This window comes from Epinephelus lanceolatus, chromosome 20 (genome assembly GCF_041903045.1).
Source record: "Epinephelus lanceolatus isolate andai-2023 chromosome 20, ASM4190304v1, whole genome shotgun sequence".
Classification (NCBI taxonomy): domain Eukaryota; kingdom Metazoa; phylum Chordata; class Actinopteri; order Perciformes; family Serranidae; genus Epinephelus; species Epinephelus lanceolatus.
Window position 1 is genome coordinate 24,757,121 of NC_135753.1, and position 25,398 is coordinate 24,782,518.

General features: G+C 42.2%; 1 protein-coding gene across 1 annotated transcript; it reads left to right on the forward strand.

Moving 5' to 3' along the window:
* Window positions 1–3,016: 3,016 nt before the first annotated feature.
* oplah (5-oxoprolinase, ATP-hydrolysing) lies at window positions 3,017–25,133 on the forward strand. The gene is made up of 29 exons (XM_033639067.2): window positions 3,017–3,150; window positions 3,845–4,048; window positions 5,442–5,648; window positions 6,228–6,419; window positions 7,389–7,503; window positions 9,342–9,465; window positions 10,092–10,287; window positions 11,686–11,851; window positions 12,075–12,213; window positions 14,371–14,438; window positions 14,834–15,009; window positions 15,712–15,837; window positions 15,984–16,096; window positions 16,183–16,353; window positions 16,445–16,582; window positions 16,894–17,032; window positions 17,242–17,354; window positions 18,164–18,315; window positions 18,477–18,637; window positions 18,747–18,848; window positions 18,951–19,125; window positions 21,933–22,117; window positions 22,220–22,366; window positions 22,456–22,590; window positions 22,742–22,891; window positions 23,086–23,243; window positions 23,448–23,608; window positions 23,741–23,838; window positions 24,265–25,133. The coding sequence occupies exons 3-29, from the start codon at window positions 5,478–5,480 to the stop codon at window positions 24,415–24,417; spliced, it is 3,924 nt and encodes a 1,307-aa protein (XP_033494958.1). The 5' UTR covers window positions 3,017–3,150; window positions 3,845–4,048; window positions 5,442–5,477; the 3' UTR covers window positions 24,418–25,133.
* Window positions 25,134–25,398: the final 265 nt, after the last annotated feature.

Consider the following 25,398-nt stretch of genomic DNA (forward strand, 5'->3'; position numbering starts at 1 on the left):
GTGACACGGTCATGAACCTGTCATGAACATTATGTACATGTCAAGAACAAGTGACAAGTTGACATGGTTTGGGTTGTCTTGATTGTGTCAACTTGACATTAATTAAAGTGACATTACCAGAAGTTGACTATGTCATGACAAGTTGACATTAAATTTGTTTGGGATGTCCTTATTATGACAACTTGACATGAATTAAAGTGACATTACCAGAAGATGTCTTTGTCATGACAACTTGACATGAATTAAAGTGACATTACCAGACGTTGCCTTTGTCAGGACAAGTTGACATTAAATTTGTTTGGGATGTCCTTATTATGACAACTTGACATTAATTAAAGTGACATTACCAGAAGATGTCTTTGTCATGACAGCTTGACATGAATTAAAGTGACATTACCAGACGTTGCCTTTGTCATGACAAGTTGACATTAAATTTGTTTGGGATGTCCTTATTATGACAACTTGACATTAATTAAAGTGACATTACCAGAAGATGTCTTTGTCATGACAGCTTGACATTAACAAGAAATGCACCTCTTTTTGTGTTTATGACAAGTTGACATAATGATTATTATTGTTATGACAAAGACACCTTCTGGTAATGTCACTTTAATTAATGTCAAGTTGTCATAATCAATACAACCCAAACAATGTCAGCTTGTCATTACAAAAACCGAATGACACTTAATGACAGCAGTCATAAACTTTAATGACATGTACATAATGTTTATGACAAGTTCATGACAGTGTCATGTCATAGTTATGACAGTGTCATGTCACCCTTATGTAGATACCTTCAAGTAAAGTGTTACCGGATTGTTTTATACACAAGAATTTGATTCGGTATTCATTCTTGGCAAAGATTTTCATTTAAAGACAAGTTATGTCACTGGTTGCCCATTTTTGTAGTTTGTTTCTTTGTAGTTCATCTCAAACGTCTACTTGGATTCAACAATAAACTGATTACATTTGGTGGTCACTGTGACATCATGATGTGAAAACACCTTTCCAGCCATTATTCAACATCATACCTGAGGAACAGGAGGGGAGACATTTAGTTAGATACTGAACTGGTGACACAAATCTCGAAATTATGGTGACTGTATAGATTGTCTGTGCTGCTAGACTGAAAGTGTATGTGAAGCATCCATGTTTTAGAATATGTAGCTTCTTTACAGCAGCACCCATATTTGAAGGTTTGTCTGCTGTCATGGCTGCAACTTTGTGTCCTGTCCTGGTCTTCTGTTAGTCCACCATAAGCTCCCTGGTTTTCCTGCAGCAGCTGCCTCTGAGGAGCAGATCAACATTGTTCTGTGATACATATCCTGCAGTTTGTTATCTACTGGCTTGACCCTTGTTAGAGTTGATTCTGGAAGCAGACGAGCTCGGAGAACATATTGACAAGAAGCAGAATTCAGTTCAGAATGCTCTGAGATTTTTAGTGAAACACACACAGTCACATATTGTTCATGGATGTAAGCAGGTAGATTTACTGTGAAAACATTGAAGCATGGGGCGTCGGTGGATAGAGCAGGCGCCCCATGTACAAGGCTGTTGCCGCAGCGGCCCGGGTTTGACTCTAGCCTGTGGCCCTTTGCTGCATGTCCTTCCCTCTGTCTCTCTCCCCTTCACACTTAAGCTGTCCTATCAATTAAAGGCTAAAACGCCTAAAAAAATATCCAAAAAAAACCCATTGAAGCATTAAAGCAGGGAGTTGGTTCAAGGTTTGGTCATTGTCATGCAGTGGACCAGGGAGTGAAACAGGTTTCTGCAACTTGAAAGACAAGATCACAGCACACAGAGGTCAATGTTATCAGAGTGGAAGGTAACCAAAGGACATTTTCAAAACACTGACTGTGAGTGTAAAATGTCTAACACTCTCTAAATGTTTTCTGTGTGTCTCTATGTGGTTATTAAATGTATGTACTTGTCTGTAATGTCTGTTTATACTTCATTTTACTTGATTTAGGCCTGTTGTCCTCTTCCGTGGACACTTTTTGTGTCATCTAGTGGCAGGTAGAGCACAAAACACTAATCTATGTAAAAACAAGATGGCAGCCATCTCTGCCAAGTCAGTCTGCAGCTGATCCTGACTCAAAAGTTGACAAGGGGCATTGGGACTTTATAATCATTGACAATGTTGAGTGATTGGGTCCTATTGATCGCAAATAGCTTGTAAAAAAATGCACACCAAACAAAAGTTCAGATCTCAGGAGGATATATGAGAGGTCAGCTCAGCGGCATAAGGTAGGCTAGTTACAACAGGCCCCAGTGCACACTGTTATGACGGGCTCAATAGTGTACGCTGTTGTGCACATATCGTCTCATCACATGATCAGGGACTTGACACTGGATAATATTAACATACATATTAGCCAGCGGTCATCATTGTATGTCTGTATATCACAAAAAATACCAAAGAAAATGAGAAATTATTCATTTAATTTAACAATTTTAATAGTTTCTCATAGCTTATTTGGAATACGCATATAATTTAGTTATAGATGCTTCTGACTATTTTCCAAAAAAAGAAAAAATAACATGACAGAGGTGAGTTTGTCTTTTTCAAGGGCAAATAACAAGTGGCACTGTTTTTAATTTACTGGGAGCTCTTTGAAAACAAGCATATTTCCAAGGTGGCAATCACTCATAAGGGCCCTTTCTCCAACCAGCTTGTTGTTGGAGGGCCCGCTGTGTCAATGCCCTCCCCCCAACCTGCACTGTCTATATCCTCCTGAGACCAGAATTTTTGTTTGGTATGCATTTTTAATTTCTCCTAGCTATCAGGGATCAGTAAGACCCGATAAGTATAAAAACCTGAACATTGTCAACAATTATTATGTCCCAATGTCCTCAAATGAGAGGACAATAAAGTCCCAATGTCCTAAAACGAGTACTTCCTAATTAACAGCATCTTGTTTCTGTTGAAAAAATTGGTCAACTTTGTTGCCATATCAAACTACAAACATTATTAATCCTTAATAAACAAGTTTCAACCATAAAATGTGATCAGGTTTTGGACCTTGTTCACCAGGCTGACTTGGCAGAGTTGGCTGCCATCTTGTTTTTACATTGATTAGTGTAGATTGTGCTCTTACTATCGGTAGATGGGACAAAAATGTATCCGTGAATGAGGACAACAAGTCTAAGGTAAGTAGAAGTATAAGGTCAAGTTAACCCAAAATGTGGTGTTCACATGTGAGGACACAGGGTCTCAGGAGGATATTTCCATCCTTGGGTCAGCTGTATTCATTTACTGCCATGATCAGCCTGTACTACCAGTGACTGGTCAACAGATGTCAGCATAGGTGCAGATCTCAGGAGAGGGGGAGGGCCTCCCAAATAAAAACATGAAACTAGGTTACTCCTATTTTGACAAAATTAAGGTCATATGCACAATATTGATAAAGGAAAGGCACAAATTGGTGCACGGAAATTCATCTTAATGAAGGAAATTAAGTGTTTGGTGCTGAAAATGTTCTGGCAGAGGACCCCAGGGACAGTTTGCATTCATGGAGGAGAGGGTTAGATAATTATAGACATATAACTATTATGAATACAGATTATAAGATACTTGGTTACATGATATATTACAAAAATAAGTAGATAAAGAGCAAAACTGTGCAATTAAAGGACGGTTAATATGGGATAATCTGAGTATTCTAATAGAAACCGTGTATAAACCAGACACAAAAGGATTTTATTTTATTTATCTTTAGTCTGTCAGGTAATAAAAGCCACTGAAAAAGTTCATGATAATAAAAAAAATGCAGCTTCTCCTAATTGCAATGTCATTTAGACTCATTATGGACTTGTGTGAATCCCTCTCTGTTACATATTTCAGGCAGCAGGTGGTTAAGGTGAAAAACTGTGCAGCTCTCATGTAACACCGGCTCCTCTCAGGCGGGGGGCGGGGCTTAAACCCTCAGTCAGCTGCACACACAGACAGAACTGTGACTACTTGGTGGAAAGGTGAAGGTAGGACGATCTGATAGTCAACGGATTATCAAAGATTAACACTCTGTGACGGTGCAGCAGCCACGGACAGGTGAGTAAAAATGTCTGTAACCGTCAGATTGTCCAAAACTGTAGCTTTGTTGCAGTGAGATCGGTGTGTGCATGCTCCCGCTGCACACAGACTGTGAATGGGCTGCAGACACAACATGCCGAGCCGCTTACAATTCAAGTATTTAGAGCTTGTTTCGATTGCATTGACAGTGCAGTGCTCATATGTATCCTGCATGTCTCTGAAACAGGCTAATAATAAAACATGTATTCCTGCAGAATCCGCTGCGATTGTGTGTGAGCCTTTTCTGTGGCTGCTCCATGTTGACCGTCTGGGTCATTGATATTCCTGCAGAGTTCCTCTGGCTTTCCCCCTTTTTGTGGTGATGCAATATCCCTTTAAAATTGCACCTTCTAAAAACATGCAATATTTAGACATAACATCATGTTTAAACTCACATCTCTGACATGTTTTATAAAAGATAATGCAGACAAATACAAAGAGATCGTCTCAAACCAGCTCAGACAAGCCAAGTTAAAAGGTAACTTTTCAACCTGGACCCTTTCTTTCCTTTCTTTTGTTTCCAAGTGACTAATAGGAGCAACAGTTTTTGAAATAGGTCAATCATTGAGGGAGATGGCTGCAGCTGTAAAGGGCTTCAGTATAACCACTTGTAGTCAATTTACATCCATAAAAGTTTTTTGTTTTTTTTTTGCAGCTGACTGGCTCAGATTGGTATTCTAGGTATCTGACAACATTATGGAGAGGATCCCTACAGAGATAGACCTTTCAGTTCAACTGAAAGCAGCCCTGAAATCATATTTTCCAACACACCAGACTCCATTTAAATAAAGAGTAATTTAAGCCTGTATAGAGCCAGCTTATTCTTACATATAAGTGGGTGAATTAAGGGTTAATTTCAGCCAAACCAGAGCTGGTGATTCTTGGCACAGTAAAAGACAAACCAAGACAGCTTTTGTGCATTATATTTTGTTTCTGTTTACTTTGAATGAAGTGTGTTTTACGATGTTAAAATCACTGTTTTTTGAAATGGAGTTTGGTGGGTTTGGTGATAGTGATTTTGAGGCTGTTTCTGAGTGAACAAAGTTGATCTTAATCTTTACCATAAAGGTCTGAATCTGTAGGGATCCTTTCCATAACGTTGTCAGACACTTTGATTAACAATCTGAGCCTGTCAGTAGCAAAACAAGCCCTTTTAGTGGACGTAACCCTTGAGAGCCTGGGAGAGAAAGGACTGACTTATATAAACCTTGGTGGTTGACTAGAAATGCAGGTAGAGGGGGGCAGATGCAAAGTAGTTGTGTCACTGTATTGATTTTGTGAATGAACGAGTATCTCAGCTGTTCTCTTATCAGTACAGTGTTCCAGAGTGGATAATCTCTCTCTTTCTTTTACCCTCTGTGACTCCGGTTAGTCACACACACGGGAGCAGCTCTTCTCTCTCTTCACCATGGCTGAGACTAAGGGGAAATTCGACTTTGCCATCGACCGGGGCGGCACCTTCACCGATGTGTTCACCCGGCTGCCTGATGGTCGAGAGAGAGTCCTGAAACTGCTGTCCAGGGACCCCCAGAACTACAAGGACGCTCCCACTGAGGGGATCCGCAGAGTCCTGGAAGAGGTAATGTGACGGATGGGTTTTGTGGAATTACACGTTACAAAGTGTGGTTGAGATTTTCTAGATAGCCGATTTGACTTGGAAATACCACATCCTAAACTTTGCTTTTCGTCTCCTTATATGCTCCTCATTAGATTAAATTCTGGTCACAGCTAAGACATGTTACTATGAGATGAGTCTGACGTACATAGTAATAAAATTGTCTTTCAAAAAAGCAGCTGCTGAACATTGGCATACATGTACATGTTGCCGCAGGCATGAAATGCGACCCTGTCTGTATATATCGTCATGTGGTGGAAGAGGAATGTATGGTGCAATGATTCATGTAGCTTCTGTGATACATCACCATGAAATGGAAAATGTCAGTGCAGCCTTTGCTCATGAAATCAACAGTAAAACAGAAACAGTGTGAAGCAGGAATCAAAACTTTCAGCTAAATAATTCTCAGTTTTGTTGCTGTTATACTTTACAATAAGATAATTAATGAGCAGACATGTGAAGTTGTAGTTGTATAATCACTGTTACATCTCTATCATGTGCATGAACAGTACATGATACATGTTTGTGTGTATTTATTGACAGGAAACGGGGCGGGCCTTCCCTCGCGACCAGCCTGTAGACACCTCTCTGATCGGCTGGATCCGAATGGGCACAACGGTGGCAACCAACGCGTTACTGGAGAGAGAGGGGGAAAGGACTGCACTCCTGGTCACACGGGGCTTCAAGGACTTGTTGCACATCGGCACACAGGCCAGGCCGAAGCTGTTTGATCTGGTTGGTAATTGGTCTACAGTGCGACATTGGTCTATAACTTGCACAAGCTACGCTAAATCAGTCTGTGAGATGAATGAAGTTACCGCAGTAGCACACATACAATACTGTCAGCCTTTTCCACTGTCACTTCTGGCCATGTAGAGTCAAGCCTTGCTGCGCCGATTTGGGTTTCCATTATTTGTTAAGATGCACCGTGCCACGCCGAGCTACGCCAGAAATGGACCTTCTCCGCAGTAGGTTCAAAAGCCGGGCCGCCCGCCCTCAAGCAGGTAGTGGTGATGTCTTGCTTACTGCAGCCAACCTCCGACGACTTCGCTTCTTCCCCTAAAACAAGCTGTGTGTGTTGGAAGACTCCACTGCTGCTCGAAAACTCAACATTTCCTTTTTTTTTTTTTTTTCCTTAGCTTAAGTTAGGTCAAGAGCCTACGTTAACGATATGTAATCAGAAAGGATTCATTGTCCTGTTGGCCTCCTTCTCTGTGCCACATCATGGGCATTAACCACAGACTGCTGTCTTGTATTCTGTCTACTTCTCTTTTTTTTTGCCATTGTTAGCTTATGCTTTCCAAGATTTCCGGCTAAGCTTGGCCTATACCACATACTGCAGACAAACACGGTGTGGAGTATGACGTACATACTGTATACTGCGTTCGTCTGGAGTATGCAGCAGGCAGTTTGGAGTACAGCCCGTGTTTAGACATTATTTTGTGTGACAGGAACAGGGGGCGGGTCTTGGAGTTTGCCCCCACACCAGTTGTACCATTAATGGTTTAAATGATCACTTATCTGTGAAGCTGATGCTCGGCTGCAGAGCGAGCTGTCTTAAACCCAACGTCCTGTTTGCATGTTGTGTTCATTCTTATCTGTGTATCACATGTTGGTCAGATATTCTCTAGTCGGGATACCCGCTTTGAATTTACATACCCTGCGTGTGTGTGTGTGTGTGTGTGTGTGTGTGTGTGTGTGCAGGAGGTGGCGGTTCCTGAAGTGCTGTATGAAGAGGTAATAGAGGTGGATGAGCGTGTCGTTCTCCAGCAAGATGACTGCCAGCTGGCCAGAAAAGATCCCAGACGTATTGTCACAGGTGTGAAACTACTTTGTTCTTTTTTATCTGAGTCATAGTTTTGGACGAATCCCGAAATGATTTACAAACTTGAGCTTTGGTTTACGACTAAATACTTCCTAGACTTACGACATGCCCATCAGTCTCAGCTGTACTTTGTGTTTAGTGTTAATTAGCTAATGTTAGCATGCTAATACGCTAAACTAAGATGGTGAACATGGTGAACATTATACCTGCCAAACATCAACGGGTTAGCATTGTCATTGTTAGCATCCTTATGCTAGCATTTAGTAGAGTCTCATTTTGGCTGTAGACTCTTGTAGAGTTTTGTTAATACATATATAGCACAGTTTACATACAGTTTTATATTGATATTGACAGTTATTTCGAACATGTAAAAAAAAAGATAAGAAAGAAAGTAGCAAACCTATCTTAGTATATAATGTAAATTACTAATTATCCGTGATTAACAAGTATAAACTAGTCCAAATGTAAGTATATTATTAATTATATTATATCATAGTTTATTATGTCTCTGCACTGGCGATTGCTGAAGCCAGAGGAATTATGTTTTCGGGTTGTCTGTTCGTCCCTTCTCATGAACGTGATGTCTCACGAACACCTTGAGGGAATTTCTTCAAATTTGGCACTCAACGAGTGGACTCAACGATAAACTGATTAGATTTTGGTGGTCAAAGGTCAAGGTCACTGTGACTTTGTGTCGGACATATTCTCGTGATCTCAAGAAGGGGGTTTGGGATTTTTTTTTTTTTTTAATTCTGCACAAACGTCCACCTGAACTCCAGAATGAACTGATTAGAATTTGGTGGTTGAAGGTCAAAGGTCACTGTGACCTTACAAAACATTTATTTATTGATTTATTGATTTATCAAACTAGAAAAAAACCCTCTTGAGATTAAAAAACTGTTTTTCAAGAGTGTCCTGGCCGAGACAGTTAGCAACATAAGTTATAGACAGACAACGAAAGTACAAAATAAAAAATACACAGCACCAGTGCTTTGAAACGGCCGAGAGGAACCAATGACTGCAACTTCAAGAACTTCTACAGAAGATTCCACATCTAAGGAGCTGCATACATAGATGCACACTTCCCAAACTCTGTGCATACCCTTGTTATAGACCATAAAAACACGTTCTGTGAACCAACAGCAGAGCCACAAAACATATTTTTGACCATATCTCAAGAATTCATACCCTAATTATGACAAAATTTCCCACAAATGTCTAGAAGTGATAACGTTTTATATCCTAAAACACTACACTAATCTCGGGTGCCTTCCTGAAACTGTGCTGATTGTAAAGATCTGTGCTGCTGGGGGGAAGATGTGTGTGAAGCATCCATGTTTTTACAAAAATATATGCAAACTGTAACTGTAAGTGCAACTTGACTGGTGCTCGGAGGCATTTGACCACGAGGTGGTAATTCCAGTTTTTATATCAGTAACTGAACGTGCTTCAGCTGCTTGAAAAGTTCGAGTACAGAAACAAGACTAAGAGTCTAGAGTCAATCTCCTGCAGCTCTGTGAGGCTGTAAGTCTTGTTTTACTACGCATGCATTCTTTATTTTGAAATGTTGAATGATTATGTAAATATATGCACCAGACCCATCTGTTTTATTGTTTTCTGACTCTTGTATCACCTCTATGTACAAATCTCCCCTCTTGTTTCCCTCAGCATTTACTCTGTGTCTGTTCTTAACCCAACAAAGGCAATATTCTGTATTTTTTGGGGTGTAAATGCAGGAATGTGAGTTCAGTCTATGGGCACACACATGAGAGCCTTGCCTGAATGCATTAAGTAATCCTGATAATCTCTGTCTTTGTGCTTGTGTCCCTCAGGCAGCACTGGGGATTCTCTGGAGGTGTGGAGGGAGCTGGATCTGCAGCAGGTTGAAAAGGACCTGAGGGGAGTTTTGTCTCGCGGGATCACCAGTCTCGCCGTCCTTCTGCTGCACTCGTACACGTCAGTAGTACAGCTTGTTTTTGAACCTTCAGGGGTAGGGGAATATTTGCTCAAGATCATAATCTGATATTTTTTTCTTGGCTACCCAGGCCGTCACTCCAAGCCTGGAACAGATTATATTTTTTCTTTTACGTCTAACTACTCACTTTGTGTTTTCTCTTTATCACTGTATACTCAGTTATGTAATCCTTGCCCTGGATCTCTCTGTCTCTGTGGGAGTAGTGGTATGTACACTGTACATGTCAGAAGTGTCTGGTGTCCAATAGGCGGTTTCTATTGTGTGTGGTTTAGTGGGTGAGAGTTAATGTTTTTCTTTCCATAACTCGCTTAACTTCAAGTCATTTCTATGTATTTCTTGAAACATACACACACTATTGGCTGTTACCTCGAATTCACTCTAGTTCCAAGTCGTGAAAGTGATCAAAGCGGATAAATTGGATCGAGTTGAAAAGGTTCTTTCAGGAAAGCAGCAGTTGACCAACATTTTTGCTTCCTCTCACGTCTCACAGACAAAGCTTTCAAGTGAAGACACAATAGACTGCAGAGCGGCGGTGAAATTGTACAAGAGGTTCGACTTGCATTCCAGCCCCACCCCATTCTCCTCTCCCCTTCTCTCTTTCCTTCAGATGGTCCGATCATGAGAAAGCAGTGGGCTCCCTGGCTCGTCGTCTGGGCTTCACCCAGGTGTCTCTGTCCAGCGAGGTCATGCCCATGGTGCGCGCGGTGCCCCGAGGCTACACCGTCTGCGCAGACGCCTACCTCACACCTAAAATTCATCAGTATTTAAAAGGCTTTACCTCCGGGTTCAAGGGTGGCCTGAAGGTGTGTTTCCTACATCAATATGTGTGTGTGTTTGTTTTTGTGTTGATACAAAATACTGCATTTTTTTTGTAAGGTGCCTGGTCTACTGTAGAGGTATAAATCAGGTCATTTGTGGTCTCCCCCCTACAACAGGATTTTCTAGATGGTCCTGTTATGGACTCATAGACAATATTCCTACTAGGGCTGCCCCAGGCTAAGAATTTTCCTAGTCGACCAATAGTCGTCATTTAGGGCCATTAGTCGACTAGTCGCCTGCATGTTTACGATATTAATTTAATTATTAAATGATATATTTGGGCGGGGCAACACAATGGTTTGAGTTGAAGGTGTGAGAAAGAATAGTATCAGTAACATTGTTAACACTGTGCTACATTACAGAGAAATACAAAACCGTACTAATGAACCTTCATTAATATAGGCCTATATTTTATCTACAAGTGCACGTCACACACTGAGCGAGCCGCCTGTTAATGATGCTGTGGGCTAATGGGCGTGTAGCTACTTCCATGTTTCAGATGATACGTCATGTTTGTAGTCGACCAATGAAGATGAGTTTACATATCACCTTGGGTTCATCCTTCACCTTCTCAAAATGATCCCACACTTTGGATTTCCTGCCCGACATGTTATTAACTAGCCTGTGGAAGAACCGCAGGTACCAGCCCTGGAAATTAACGTGACTTAAATTCCCACCTGTTCCAGACATATAGGTTTCGATTTATTTTGACGAGGCACAGCTCCTAATAGAGTTTCACCTTTCTGGTCGACTAATGTTTGGTCGACTTTTAGGGGGCAGCCCTAATTTCTACTAAGCTATGTACCTGGCTAATGAAAATGAATACCACGCACACTTTGATTAGTGTGATCTAACATGTCGTTTGTCGTGTTAACAGCTGGAGTCACTTGTACCATTTTGCTTCTCTGCATCTCCACCAGTGGTGGAGTTGTTCGAGTCTGCAAACACAGCCTCCCATTTTCATTCCTTCACCCACCTTCTCGAAGAGATAGCTGTTGTGATATTTGCACATATCCAAACCTGTTGGATCTCTACCTCAGCCTTGCAAACTGTTGGCTAGCTGGCTTGTGCACAAAGCATCCATGACAACGGCAATGCACAGAAGCCAGAGGTTGTGTATCACAAACTGTGCTAAAAATCCTAGTTGAGATGCATATTCTGAATGAGCTGTATACATGTCCAAAGAATGCTCCTAAAACCAAATTAATACCGGCATATCACACATGTCTTTATCAGGAAAACCTACTTACAGAATAAGGCCTGATTGTGAATTGATATTATATTTGGAACATTGTCATATTTGGACTTCTAGTGGATTAGTATGCATGTAAAAATAGTCATTAAAATGATCTCCTCCATCTCTTATTTCCTTCTGTCCTCAGGATGTGGACGTCCTGTTCATGCAGTCAGATGGCGGTCTGACTCCCATGGAGCAGTTCTGCGGTTCACGGGCCATCCTCTCTGGCCCAGCAGGGGGTGTGGTGGGATACGCCATCACTTCATACAGCCAAATGGAGAAAAAACCTGTGATAGGCTTTGACATGGGTGGTGAGTAGAAGGAATGCAGAGGAACCCTGTTTGTACTTTGAACAGTTAGTGAATTATTACAAGTAACGTTGTGGTATTAAGTGCATAGATGAATTTGATGATTTTTAAAAAAAGGGGGAAAAATGTCTTTGGGTGTTTGATACAGGAGAAGTGCTCTTTTGTACAGATGTCAGCTTTTCATGCCTCTTGTCTGTCTGACTCTCTCTGTCTCGTCTCTCTCCAGGAACATCCACTGACGTAAGTCGATACGCCGGCCAGTATGAACACGTGTTTGAGGCCACCACAGCTGGAGTCACCCTGCAGGCACCTCAGCTGGACATCAACACTGTAGCTGCAGGCGGAGGATCACGGCTCTTCTTCAGGTCTGTTAGTCAATCACCGGTTTGACACATCTTGTGAAAAACATGTTTGTATATGACTTACTGGGGAAATTAAACGTACCAATTAAACATATCAAAGTCTGTTAAAGGTCTTGGGGAGTACTACTGCATATGTGGAAAAATGTTGTATAAAGCCTACTGCAGCTCTAGAGCTGCATAAAGTCAGATAAATTGCCTTTAATGATGTCACTTGAGTCAGATTGATCTGGAGCTGAAGACCAAAAGTTTCAAAATGAACAGAATCTGAGAAAATGGAGAAAGAAATGAGCTTACCAGACCTCTGTAGTGCCTCATTTCAGCTGTACATTAGCTGTCACTAGCAGAACAATGCATCAGTGGAGTACTCTTTTAGGTAAGACATCATGGTGGGCTAAAATCAGTTTGTCATACACAACTTTTTAAAGACTACTTATGGACACTGATTGCTCACATTGTGATTTGATTCCACCTGGTTGTTTGAAGTTCACATAGGCAGGGTGCAGTCATGTGGTGAGCAAATGAAAGAGTGTGAAAAAACAAAATGGAATGTAATTTATTGAAACACAAACAGGGGAATTGCTTAAAGCCGGAGTGTGGGACTTGTACTTGCAAATGAATGTTCGGTCTGTTCAAGCCCTTGCCAAATGTCTTCACACAAAACTGATTAAGCCTGAGGCCACCAGGGAAAGCTTTCTGTGTTTCACACTGTACTGCAGTTGTGGTGTCTTGTTTCTGTGGCGTTTTTTGCAACAGCAAGCTGGCACATGTGAGGCCATGGGTTTTACTTTAACCGGCCAGAGTGAAAGGGGGCGGGAATGGGCAAGAGACCGTAGCGATGGTGAAAACTCTTCAGTGTCAAAGAAAAGTTTCTGGAGTTGAGCACCAAATAAAAAAGAAACTCAACGTTCAGAGGAAGGATTAGTGTCCGAGCCCACCTGCAGGCAAACAACATAAGGCCCGTTTCCACCGCAGGAACTTCGGGGTAATTTTACGGGGCCGGGGCCGTTGGTGCGTGTCTCCACCACAGGAACCACCCCCGAAGGACAGAGTTCCGGAACTTTTACAGGGGCTAAACAAGTCCCTGCCTCAGAGTAGGTACTCAGAACGGCTCCGAAAGACTCCTGGCTGGGGCTTGGGGATTACTTGGTGCTGATTGGATATACTCAAGGAGGGATGTGACAACAACAGAAAGCAACAAAATAGCCGGCATTTTTAAAACTCAGCAGATGAGGGTTAGCTCGTTCATATAGCCTCCGCCGCCATCTAAAAAAACTCACTAAATGGCCCGTGAAAAAAATATTTTTTCCAGCGGATATCTTAGTTACAACATGATTGAGCTAGCAAAGCAGTTTTGTGTTGATATGTGTGGTATTTATTCAGTTATGGGAAATCACGATGTCTAGAAAGCATCAGCTAACAGCAGCATCAAAGCTAACATCAGGACGTCACCTGTTAAAAGCCTCCCGTTGTCGGATACGACATGAAACTACTACATTTAGCTCAATCATGTTGTAACTAAGACATCCGCTGGAAAAATATTTTCTTCACGGGCCATTTAGTGAGTTATTACAGACACCGCTATCGGCTAACGGCGTCCCTACGTCCCTACATCCCTACCTCCCCCGGCCAAAATGGTCGCGCAACAATTACGTCACATCCAGAGCCCGTAACTTTACAGGAACCTTCCTCGTACTCCGCTCTCTCAGTGGAGACACGGCGGTTGAGAGGGCCGAGTGAGAGGACGTTCCTGTAGTAGTTCCTGCCCCCCAAATAGTACCAGGAACTTCTTCAGTGGAAACGGGCCTATAACCACGCGTCAACAGTGTTTGTGTAATGCCTCTCACTGCCAGAGGGGGGAGACAAAGGTTTCATACTCAAGCTTTAACAGAACTTTTTGGTCAAGAATTTGCAAAGTGATTACAACATTGCATCGAAAAAAGACGTCAAAGCTTTGCTAAAGGTTTGATTGTCTTATAGCTGAGAATAACGACCTCTTAGAGCAATCAGTATAATATAAAGGGGATGAAAATGTGTCTGAAAGCTTAATAGTTACATAGATGACTATTGAGGATTTGTATTAAGTCAAATACATTTGTATTTTTCCTGCCATGTAACCGTCTTCCTTTCTCTGTTTGTCTCCTTCCTTTACTTCCCTCTCAGATCAGGGATGTTTGTGGTTGGACCAGAGTCTGCAGGTGCACATCCAGGACCAGCCTGTTACAGAAAAGGTAACCAACTGTTTGTGTTTCCTCCACCATTACTCCCCTTTATTTCTGTTTAACTCTTTACAGTTTCTTTCTATGGTTTTTTTCTACTGTCCTGTTCCGCTCCCCTTCTCCTGATGGATAATCTGCGTGAAGGTTGGACATTGGCACAAATTTCAGATGATATAACTGCAGCTTGTCTCACGCAGTTCTCAGCTGGAACTAAATAGTGAAAAGAAACTCGAGTCCAGCTTCACTGCTGTCGTCCCTTTAGGAGAGCTGGGAAGCATTCGGCTCCATTTCATGCAACACAAAACTGGAGCATCTAGTGAAGCATTATACATGAAAGCATTTGAACACTTAGAACAGCATGAACATGGAGAAAATAATAATACTGATTTACTGTGGGGTTTTTGTAGGTGGCCCTCTGACTGTCACCGACGCTAACTTAGCCCTGGGTCGACTCCTTCCTTCCTTCTTCCCAAAGATCTTTGGGCCGGGGGAGAATGAACCACTATCACTGGAGGAGACCATGAAGCATTTCCATAAACTGAGCCAGGAGATCAACGTCTTCTTGTCTTCCAACCAATCACAGGCACTGATATTTACTGAGATATTAAAGGGACAGTTCACCCCCAAAATCAAATATACATATGTCCCTCTTACCGGTAGTGCTATTCATCAGTCTAGATTGTTTTGTTGTGAGTTACCAAGAGTTGGAGATATCAGCTGTAGAGATGTCTGCCTTCTGTGGAATATAATGGCATCAGATGGCACTCGGCTTGTGGTGAAAGCGGCAAAAAAATATATTTGAAAAACTCACCAGCAATGTCTCTTTCCAGAAATCACGACCCGGTTACTCAAGATAATCCACAGACCTTGTTGTGAGCAGTTTATTGTAGGAACTATTTTCTTAGTACCAAACTACACCCACCAAACGTATCAGGGTGCAGAAGGAAGTGTGCATCTACTGCTAGCTCACCTAGCACCACTGAGCTAGTTGACATTACAGTTTACATTTCTCACTGTCATGAGCACGAGCCTCTTGTCGATGAGTAGATGCACGTTTCCTTCTGCACCATGATACGGTTGGCGGGTGAGGTTCGGTAGAAAGAAAATAGTTCCTACATGAAACTGCACCAAAACAATTCACACTGATAAATAGCATTACACATAAGAGGAAAATATTCTATTTTAAATTTTGAGGTGAACTGTCCCTTTAAGTCGAGTGTCACATCTTAATAATTGTGTAATTAAGTGTTGATGATAAGGCTAAAATATGTTTTTATATTTTCAGTCGCAGATTAGCACAAATGGGGCCAACCACTCCCACAACTCAGAGATGAGTGTGGAGGAGGTCGCCATGGGATTCATTCGCGTTGCAAATGAAGCCATGTGCCGGCCAATCAGAGCTCTGACACAGGTATTTCTGGTTTCAGAGTCTCAACCCCCAGCTGTTTGATTTGTTTTATGTGTCAAACATATAAAATCATGTTTTTTTCCCCCTTTCTCTGTCTCCCCTGTCTCTGTCACGCTCTTATTCCTCCCCCATCGTCCCCACCGCCATAGGCTAAGGGCCACGACACATCTCAGCATGTGTTGGCATGTTTCGGGGGCGCAGGTGGCCAACATGCCTGTGCTATCGCCAGGGCCCTGGGGATGAAGACTGTCTTCATACATAAGTAAGAGTGACAGTCTGTGTTTGTCTGTGAGTGTAAGAGAAAGTTGTATTTGTATCCATGTACTATGTGTTTGGCTGTAAATGCAGATACAGCGGCGTGCTCTCAGCCTACGGCCTGGCTCTGGCTGATGTGGTGGAGGAGGTGCAGGAGCCGTGTTCACTACAGTACGAGCAGCAATCTTTCAGCGAGCTTGATCGGAGGGTGGAGCAGCTCTCAAAACGCTGCCATGATACGCTCTGTGCACGTGGATTCACCAGGTCAGCACCTACACAACACTCCGCAGTATGGGGTTTACCTTATACCTCTCTGGGTACAATGACGCAGCTGTGTGTTTCTTGTCCTCCACAGCAATCAGATAACCACTGAGGTTTTCCTTCACCTGCGTTACAAGGGCACCGACTGCGCTCTCATGGTTACTGCTGCCGGTCACCCCAGCAACACCCAGTCCTGTCGAGCTGGAGACTTCCGCAGTGCCTTCACCAAGCGGTTAGCTCTTCCTTTACTCATTTGTTCGATGATTTGCTAATTTATTCATGCAGTGAGCTGTTGCCTGGAACATTCATTCACTCATGAGTGGATGAATCATTGCCACTTGCACTTTTGCTCCTTTGTGCCCTTAAGTTTACATTGTATAAGCAAACACACCGTTAAGTTAATGTGTCATTTCTCCATAGGAGATAAGCTCAGTCAACTTTGGAGCTGGCGTTTGTTTACACTACTCGTGGCTTCTAATGTTCCTCAAACCTCGATAACTCCACGCTCCTGCCTCCACCTCCTCTGTTTATGTCTTCTTTTAGTTATCTGAAGGAGTTTGGATTCACTATTCCAGACAGACCCATCATGGTTGACGACATCAGAGTGAGGGGTTGTGGGAAGTCTGGTATCAAGTCGGTGTATAAAGCAAAGATGGGACGTGGACAGGCGAAACCAGTCACGGTACACAGACTCTCTTAAACACACAGTACATACAGCTTAACATGTCATATACATGTAAGCACACGGACATGTCCTTTAACACACATATACATTATGCTTTGATAGATAACAATAAAGACACAAATTTATTAATTTATTTTCACTAAAATAAACTTCCTGGGCTGGAAACAGTCACCTTGTGTCAATTTTAACTCTGCTCCTCTCTGCAGATGACCAAGTGTTACTTCGAGGAAGGTTACCTGGACACCAGTGTGTATCTATGGGAGGAGCTGCCATGTGGTCACAGCATCCAGGGACCAGCCATCATCATTGACAAAAACAGGCAGGCATTTTCCCCTCATTACTATTACTAGCTTTTTAAATCAACATCAGTGAGTGAAGCCTTTTTTTAAGAGATGCAATGAGCCAACCAAAAGAGGTATTTTAACCGTTTAAAACCTGAGCAAATTGGCTCAGTTTCTTTCAAAAACATGGGAAGAAGGCAAAGAGCAACGAAGGAAGAAAGGACCCAAAAAATCTGCAAAATAATGGTTAAAAAAAGGAAAACAAGGAAATGACTGGGGAAAAGTGCTTAAAATTTATAGATAAAATTCTGTAATATTATCTCAAAATGTAATAATAACTAGATATTTTCTTTTTTTAATAATTTTTTTTGAATCTATTGATTTTTTTTTTTTTTTTTTTGCAGTTTGTGGGGACATTTCCGACCAAGCTGCTCATGTTTGTGAAAGAAATCGCACCAATTTGTTCGAGGTTCAAAACTTGTAAAAGGTGTCTGAAAGCAGCACAAGAAAAGCAAAGTCACTCCAGGTTTCAAAGTGTTAATGGATCCGCATCACTAAAGGGGGAAAAAAAAAATCAAATCCTTTCTTTATTGAACTCCACTGTTCTGAGTGTATTTGTATACAGATGTCTGCGTTTAATTTTTTATGTCGTGTGTTTTATTTGTTGTCTCAATGGCCAATTTAACATCAGGCCGAGGGACATCAGTTGATGATGATCCTTTAGGTTAACACTGGCTTAACACTTATAATAACACTTAGAATAAATTAATAGATTTTAAAAAAAACTTAACCTGTCTAAACATCTCTCTTGTGTATATTTATACATTTATTTTTTTCCCTCTATCAGCACCATCCTGGTGGAGCCCTGTTGTGAGGCCCGTCTGACAGAAGGGGGCGATGTTTGTATTGCTGTAGGCTCTGACCCTCACTGCGCTCTGGGCACTGAGCTCAACACGGTGCAGCTCTCCATCTTCTCCCATCGCTTCATGAGCATAGCAGGTACTCCAACAGAGGAAAGAGGAGGGAATGAGGAAGGAGTTAAAGGTTATTTGGGAGAAACTGGGAGAAGGAAGGCAGAAAATGTGGGAGCATGGGGTAAAGCTTGGGTCATTAAAAGATTTTCTTAACAGCTGTTGTGTTCCACCTCTCTTCCTCTACAGAACAGATGGGGAGAGTTCTCCAAAGAACCTCCATCTCCACCAACATCAAGGAACGTCTGGACTTCTCCTGTGCTGTGTTCGGACCAGACGGTGGTTTAGTGTCTAATGCGCCCCACATCCCTGTCCACCTGGGGGCCATGCAGGAGACCGTCCAGTACCAGGTGCAGGAAGTGTGCTTCTCCTGAGTTTAGACAAACTACTGAAACACTGAAGTATTAACACCATACTGTGACACAGAGAATGATCTGTTTCTTTTTCTTATCCATGCAGATGAAATCTTTGGGGAACAAGCTAAAAGAAGGGGACGTGATTCTCAGTAACCACCCCTGTGCCGGGGGCAGCCACCTCCCAGACCTCACAGTCATCACACCGGTCAGTCTGTCCAGCTCTGTGTCTGCATCCTTGCTCTCCTCATCATTAATTTTTCCTTTTCACTACTTATCCTCCTTTATCTTTCCTCCTTTCTCCACCCAGGTGTTTAGGAAAGGGGTTAGCAGGCCAGTGTTCTTTGTAGCCAGTAGAGGGCACCATGCTGACATTGGAGGCATCACTCCGGGCTCCATGCCCCCCCACTCCACCTCCCTTCAGCAGGAGGGGGCCGTCTTCGTTTCCTTTAAACTTGTCACTGGTGGCGTCTTCCAGGAGGAGGGTAAGAGGAGGAGGGTGAACCAGAAATGAATGTGAGAGACCGATGAAAGGAGGAAACGGAGATAACACAGAACAGTATCTTGTCAATAGATAAAGAGTCTCTGCTTTGTATTTTTCACATGATATTGCTGGAGTGTTACATGTGTGTATGTGTATGTGTATGTATACGTTAACCAAATAACTACAAACAACTGATACTTACTGTGCGTTCTAATACCTGTACTACCATACTATATAGCAGAGATGGGACCAAGTCACACATGTGCAAGTCTCAAGTAAGTCTCAAGTCTTAACCTTCAAGTCTCAAGTAAGTCCCAAGTCATTTTTTCTTAGGCAAGTCAAGTCAAGTCACAGGTTATGTCAAGTCAAGTCAAGTCCTGTAATAGGTCAAGTCCAAGTCAAGTCACCTTATTATTGTAATTTTACCTGCAGAATCTGATCTTAATAAAGTGAAAAGACAAGATATAAGTAACTGTCAGTAAACACTGACTTCATCGCTGTAATGTTTACTTTGCAGGGACGACCCCCATGGGTGTGCGCGCACACACACACACACACACACACACACACACACACACAAACCAAGGCAGTGGCCAAAATCACCCATTTAGCTCATTTAACCCTGTGTTGCTCGTTCATAAAACGTACAGCCAGTCTTGTGATGAACCAGTCAGAATGTTCGCTCACGTTTTCTGGCGTTAATGTTAGCAAATAAATTAAAAAACAAGTTCCACCAAACCGACCCACCCCCCGACCCCACCCCACCCCTGTATCGTATCAAGTTAACGTTAGCTAACTACCGACTAACCAGATAATATTAGCTAATTGACAAGCACTTACTGGGCAGAATGGCTCTTCAAATGACGAACAAAGTTTGAAGTTGTCGCCTGGCTGTCTGTGATGTTTATGCCGCATGTCTTGCACTGTGCTGTTCGTCTTTTGCCGTAATAATGGTAATTCCGAAAGCCGAAGACGATGACTCTCGGTACCCCTCCTGCTGACATATCTGATATAAGAGGGCCTGTTTCTCCAATAAACACATAAGGTACGTGGAGAGGGCATGACTGATTGACAGGGTAGTGATCCAGTCATGACAACGCCATTCTCAGCCTGCGCTCCTACCGGGTAATCAACATTATTTTTTAAATTAATTTATTAATTTTATATTCTAACCGAAAATATGATGTGAATAACACTCAAGTCATTCAAGTCATCGTGTATCAAGTCAAGTCAAGTCCAGAGTCTTTAACTTCCAAGTCAGAGTCAAGTCTCAAGTCTTTTATTTTTTGTCAAGTCACAAGTCATCAAAACAGCGACGAGTCGACTCGAGTCCAAGTCACAATGACTTGAGTCCTCATCTCTGCTATATAGCATGCCAGAAAAAGATTTAGTCTGTCCCAGTACATAGTGTGTCAAATGCAGTCTGCCAGAAATACCAGGATGTTCTACTACATCCAGTCTGATTTTGCAGTCTGCAAGCCAGCATGCTTCTCTGGCTATTCTGACCCACGATCCTTTGCACAGTGGACGATATGTCACATCGACTGAGCCGCAAATAGATGACAGCTGTTTGACCTCACCATAAAAATAACAATGACAGAGAACTTCAGATGTAATTAAAGTACATACATCACAAAGTAACAACAGCAGATCTCTGCAGGTTGATTTCCATCTCTGGCGAACTCAGTAAGTGGCGTTTGTTTTATCTCCAAGGTAACGCATATAAAAGCAAGAGGGTCAAAGTTCAGTGTAATATTATGAGACAGTAGTTTGTCAAAGTTGTGTGCATACTGCATGCAACAGTACGTACTTTTGAAATACAACTGCACTACCTACTGATTCTGAACGCACCCTTATTGATATTACCTTCTTTATTTTTCGAAGCTTACCATCTTACTTGAGATGAGTAATACACCATTATTAGTCGCCTGTATTTTATGATATTATGTGGTAATGCACTTGTAAGAAGGGACAGGTTTGGAAGAGAAACAAAATGTGAGCGTGAATGCTGTGAAATGGATGGGTGGTTATGTGTCACATCAAGAACGTCACTGTTTGGCAACTGATCCTCATATATCAGAAAGTCTTTGAACGCACCATAAAGGTCAAAATATCCAATAATCGCAAGAACAGTTGAGTTGTTGCAGCTTATATGTCATCAGGATTTTGTTATCATCTTACAAGATATAGGTAACTATAATCAGCCCAAATGCAATGTAAATAAAAAAATTATGATTTTTTTTAATGATGACCAATGCGCTTTTAACTTAGGAAATGCACGTCTGTCAGTACGGTTTCTTAGACAAGTGCTCCACTTTGTGGCGGACCTGGTGGGAGAAAAAGAACAGTGTCTTCCTCCATATATGCAACTTGATTTTTGTGGCTGCTTCCGTTTTCTTAGTATAAGGTGCAGTATTTTCAGTGTTTGATCTAACATTATTTGTAATCTGATGCATTACATCTCTAATTTTAAAACTTGCCATGCAATTTGTATTCAGTAACTGACTATGTTTAACAAAAACTGGGCCCAACCCTGCTCGAAACTGGGTCTAAGTGCAACAAAAATGTAACTTTAACAAGACAAATTTATGTGACTGATGCATTACCTATCTTGCAAACTGGAAGGTCAGAAGTCTGCCAAGAAAGTTACTGTATGCTTTGGGAAATAGTCATCAGTAATCTTGAGTAGGAGTGTAGTTAATGAGCCGAAATATAACACTTTTGTGCTCCGTCTCCCCATAATGCATTTCTCCCTCTCTCTTTCCCTCTGGTTTCCTCTCTTTACTTTCCCCTCTGTCTCTGTATCAGCTGTAACTGAAGCTCTGATGGCTCCGGCCCAGTACCCAAACTCCTCTGGGACTCGCAATCTCCATGACAACCTGTCAGACCTGCGGGCTCAGGTGGCAGCCAATCAGAGAGGCAGCCAGCTGGTGGGGGAGTTGATTGACAGCTACGGGTTAGCTGTGGTCCAGGCCTACATGGGATACATTCAGGTGACTGTGGCTGCAAGTTAATCAGTATGAAAGAAAAACAAAACTCTGTCATTGGGAAAAGCTTTTAAAAAAAGTACTGTTGTACCGCTGTTAATGTTTCAGAGTAACGCAGAGCTGGCAGTGAGGGACATGCTGAGAGACTTTGCACGTCGCCGACGGCAACAGACTGGCTCCCTAGAGGTCGAGTCGGAAGATTTCATGGATGATGGGACCGCAATCAGACTGCGGGTTCAGATTAATGAAGAAAAGGTGAGTAGGAGGATCTCCTCAGGATAATCTGAACATTCTGTCTTGCATGATGAACTGATCAGTTTATATAAAAACCTCCATCACCACAGGGCAGTGCGGTGTTTGACTTCACAGGGACAGGAACAGAGGTTTGGGGGAACTGCAACGCTCCACGCGCCATCACTCTGTCTGCCCTCATCTACTGCCTGCGCTGCATGGTCGGACAGGACATCCCCCTCAATCAGGTAAGGGGTTTACTGTAGGACTCTTGGTGGGTTTGAAGAATGTTTTAAGGTTTTTTTTCTTTTTTTAAGGTTTGCACTTAAAATTGAAATGCTGAAATGATATTCAGTTGCATATAGTTTATTAATCCAGTGTTTCCTTTTTCATATACAGGGCTGTCTCACACCAATCAAAGTCATCATACCTCCAGGCTCAATCCTTCAGCCTTCCCAGAATGCAGCTGTGGTTGGAGGAAATGTACTCACATCCCAGAGAGTGGTGGACGTCATCTTCAGGGCGTTTGAGGTGTGCGCCGCTTCCCAGGTGAGAAAACTGGATTTGTACATTAAAAAAAAAAAAAAATCTCAGTGAGCATATTGGCATATGAATTATGCTAATGTGTGATGAGCCCATTAATGACTCAGGTGGTGAATTGATGAGCAGGACAAAACTGTGTGCATGTATGTGATTTTTCTTTGTGTTATTTGCTTATTTATCGTCATTCCTGTTTCCATCAGGGCTGCATGAACAACATTTCATTTGGCAGTGAAAGTGTTGGTTACTATGAGACGGTTGCCGGGGGTGCAGGGGCGGGGCCAGGCTGGAACGGACGGAGTGGAGTTCACAGTCACATGACCAACACCCGCATCACCGACCCCGAGATTCTGGAGAAGAGGTCAGATATAAACTCAACTATTAGCATCCACTAAAAAAGTGTTGTTGTTGTTGTTTTAAAGGAAAAATAACAATAACAAAACAAAAACAGTTTTCCTCATTTGTCCCCTCCCCAGATTTTCACTGTACAAGTTTTAGGCTCCTTCCAACATCTTATTTATTTAACACTACTGATCTGTGTGTTGCTGCTGTTTGCTGTGTTCAGATATCCAGTGATTTTAGAGCAGTTCTCGCTGCGGCCCGGCTCGGGAGGTGCAGGAAAATACTGCGGTGGAGACGGTGTGATGCGCAAACTTCTGTTCAGGAACAAGGTTGTTCTGTCTGTACTGACCGAGAGGCGATCCACCCGTCCCTACGGCCTCCAGGGTAAACTCATGACCCTTTCAACTTGCATGCAGCAGCCATTTTCATGTTTTTTATTTGGTCTTGAAAGAGAGCATTTTGCTTAGTGACTAGCAGCTGTTATTTCTTCTGCTCTAACCTGTCTCTGCTGTTCAGGGGCTGAGGACGGTGCAGCAGGGCTGAACCTGCTTCACAGAGCAGACAGCAGAGTCCTCAACCTGGGAGCCAAAACCAGTGTCAGCCTTCAGCCCGGGGTGAGACTGCATAATGTGCATGTGTGAAAGATATACTATAAACTATAAACCATAGCAATTATGAAGTGATATTTTCATTTTGCATGAAAAAATATCATATTCTGATAACAGAATCTCATTCCAAAATGCAAATTATTTATATAACTGAAAGCAAACGTCTTCAGGATGACTTTAGACATTACATCTGCAGTTATTAAAGAGTGTGCCATTTCTTGTTGAAATGAGGCACATAAGAAAACCCCTTTGTATTGAGCCTTAAAAAGTTTTTATTTTATTTTCATTTTTCCTTTTGTGTAGCTTTATATTTCAAATATGGTCAAGCACTCTAAAAGTAACCACAATACACACTGGCTTATCCTTTACATTTAAAATTTTTGTTGAGTATAAACTGATGTGTCCACTGAATCCGTGTGTCTCCCCCTACAGGACATGTTCTGCCTCTACACCCCTGGAGGAGGAGGATATGGCAAAGAGGAGGAGGCCAACGGAAGACCACAGACCAAGCGCAGGCGCTTGAATGAGACTTTCCCTGAGAGAGGCAGCGTCTTTGAATACAGAATGGCACAAGAGGGAGTGTGAAAGGAAATGAGAAAGAGAGGGAGAGATAACAGACAAGCTGGAGGAGGAGAAGAAGAAAAGAGGTGGGGAATTACAGGAACTCAAGCACAAAGAGAGATGGAGGAGACAGTGGTAGCAACATTATACTGTGAGACATAAAGACGGCACATGTTGAAGTTAGACGGGTGAAACATTTCAAGATGTAGGCTTGAATGTAGCTTTCACTGTAGTGAACACCACTAGAACAAAAAGTTTTTCAGTAACACTGTCTTGCAGAATCTGCTAACATATTTAATACTAAAAGACAATCAGGCTGTACTAACATTAGCAGGCCAAATGAGGGAACACTAATAGCTCAGGCACATTTGTGTGTTGGACACATAAAGACGTGTCGGCTCATTTAAATGTAACATTCCACTTTTTTGTTTGAATATTTTTCTATTACTAGAAAAAAAAACAGTCCCATTTTGATAATGCATATCCCAGTGTAAATCCCATCTTATGAAGAACCCAAATTTGGCCCCAAACGTGAGACATAGTTTCTATTTTTGCACACTGAAATGGTTTCAGTTTTAAAATGAATTCAAGTGTAACTGCGTGAAAAAAGCCGACCACATGAAGCAGCCGCTAATCTGTTTTAACTGTAACAACCACTTCACTAACACCACCAAGTCACAGTGTGGTGACTCTTCTTCTGTTGTTTTAACAAGACAAATAAACCCCATTTCTACTCCTTAGATTGTCCTCTTTTTATTCCTTCCTACTCCATTCAAAGACAGTAGTTTCAGTTATCAGTTTTTAATTGTAGTTCAGGAAGAATGCAGTTGTGATTTTGTTCTTGTGACATGCTGTGTCTCCATATCATGTTAGTAATGTACTGCAGTGTCACTTGTCACAAGTTGTGCATCAACATTGATTTGGCTCATTCAGAGATAATTCTTCATCATGTAAGTCACCAGTTCCCAACCTGGGGTCCCAACCCCCACCAGGGGCCGCCGAAGC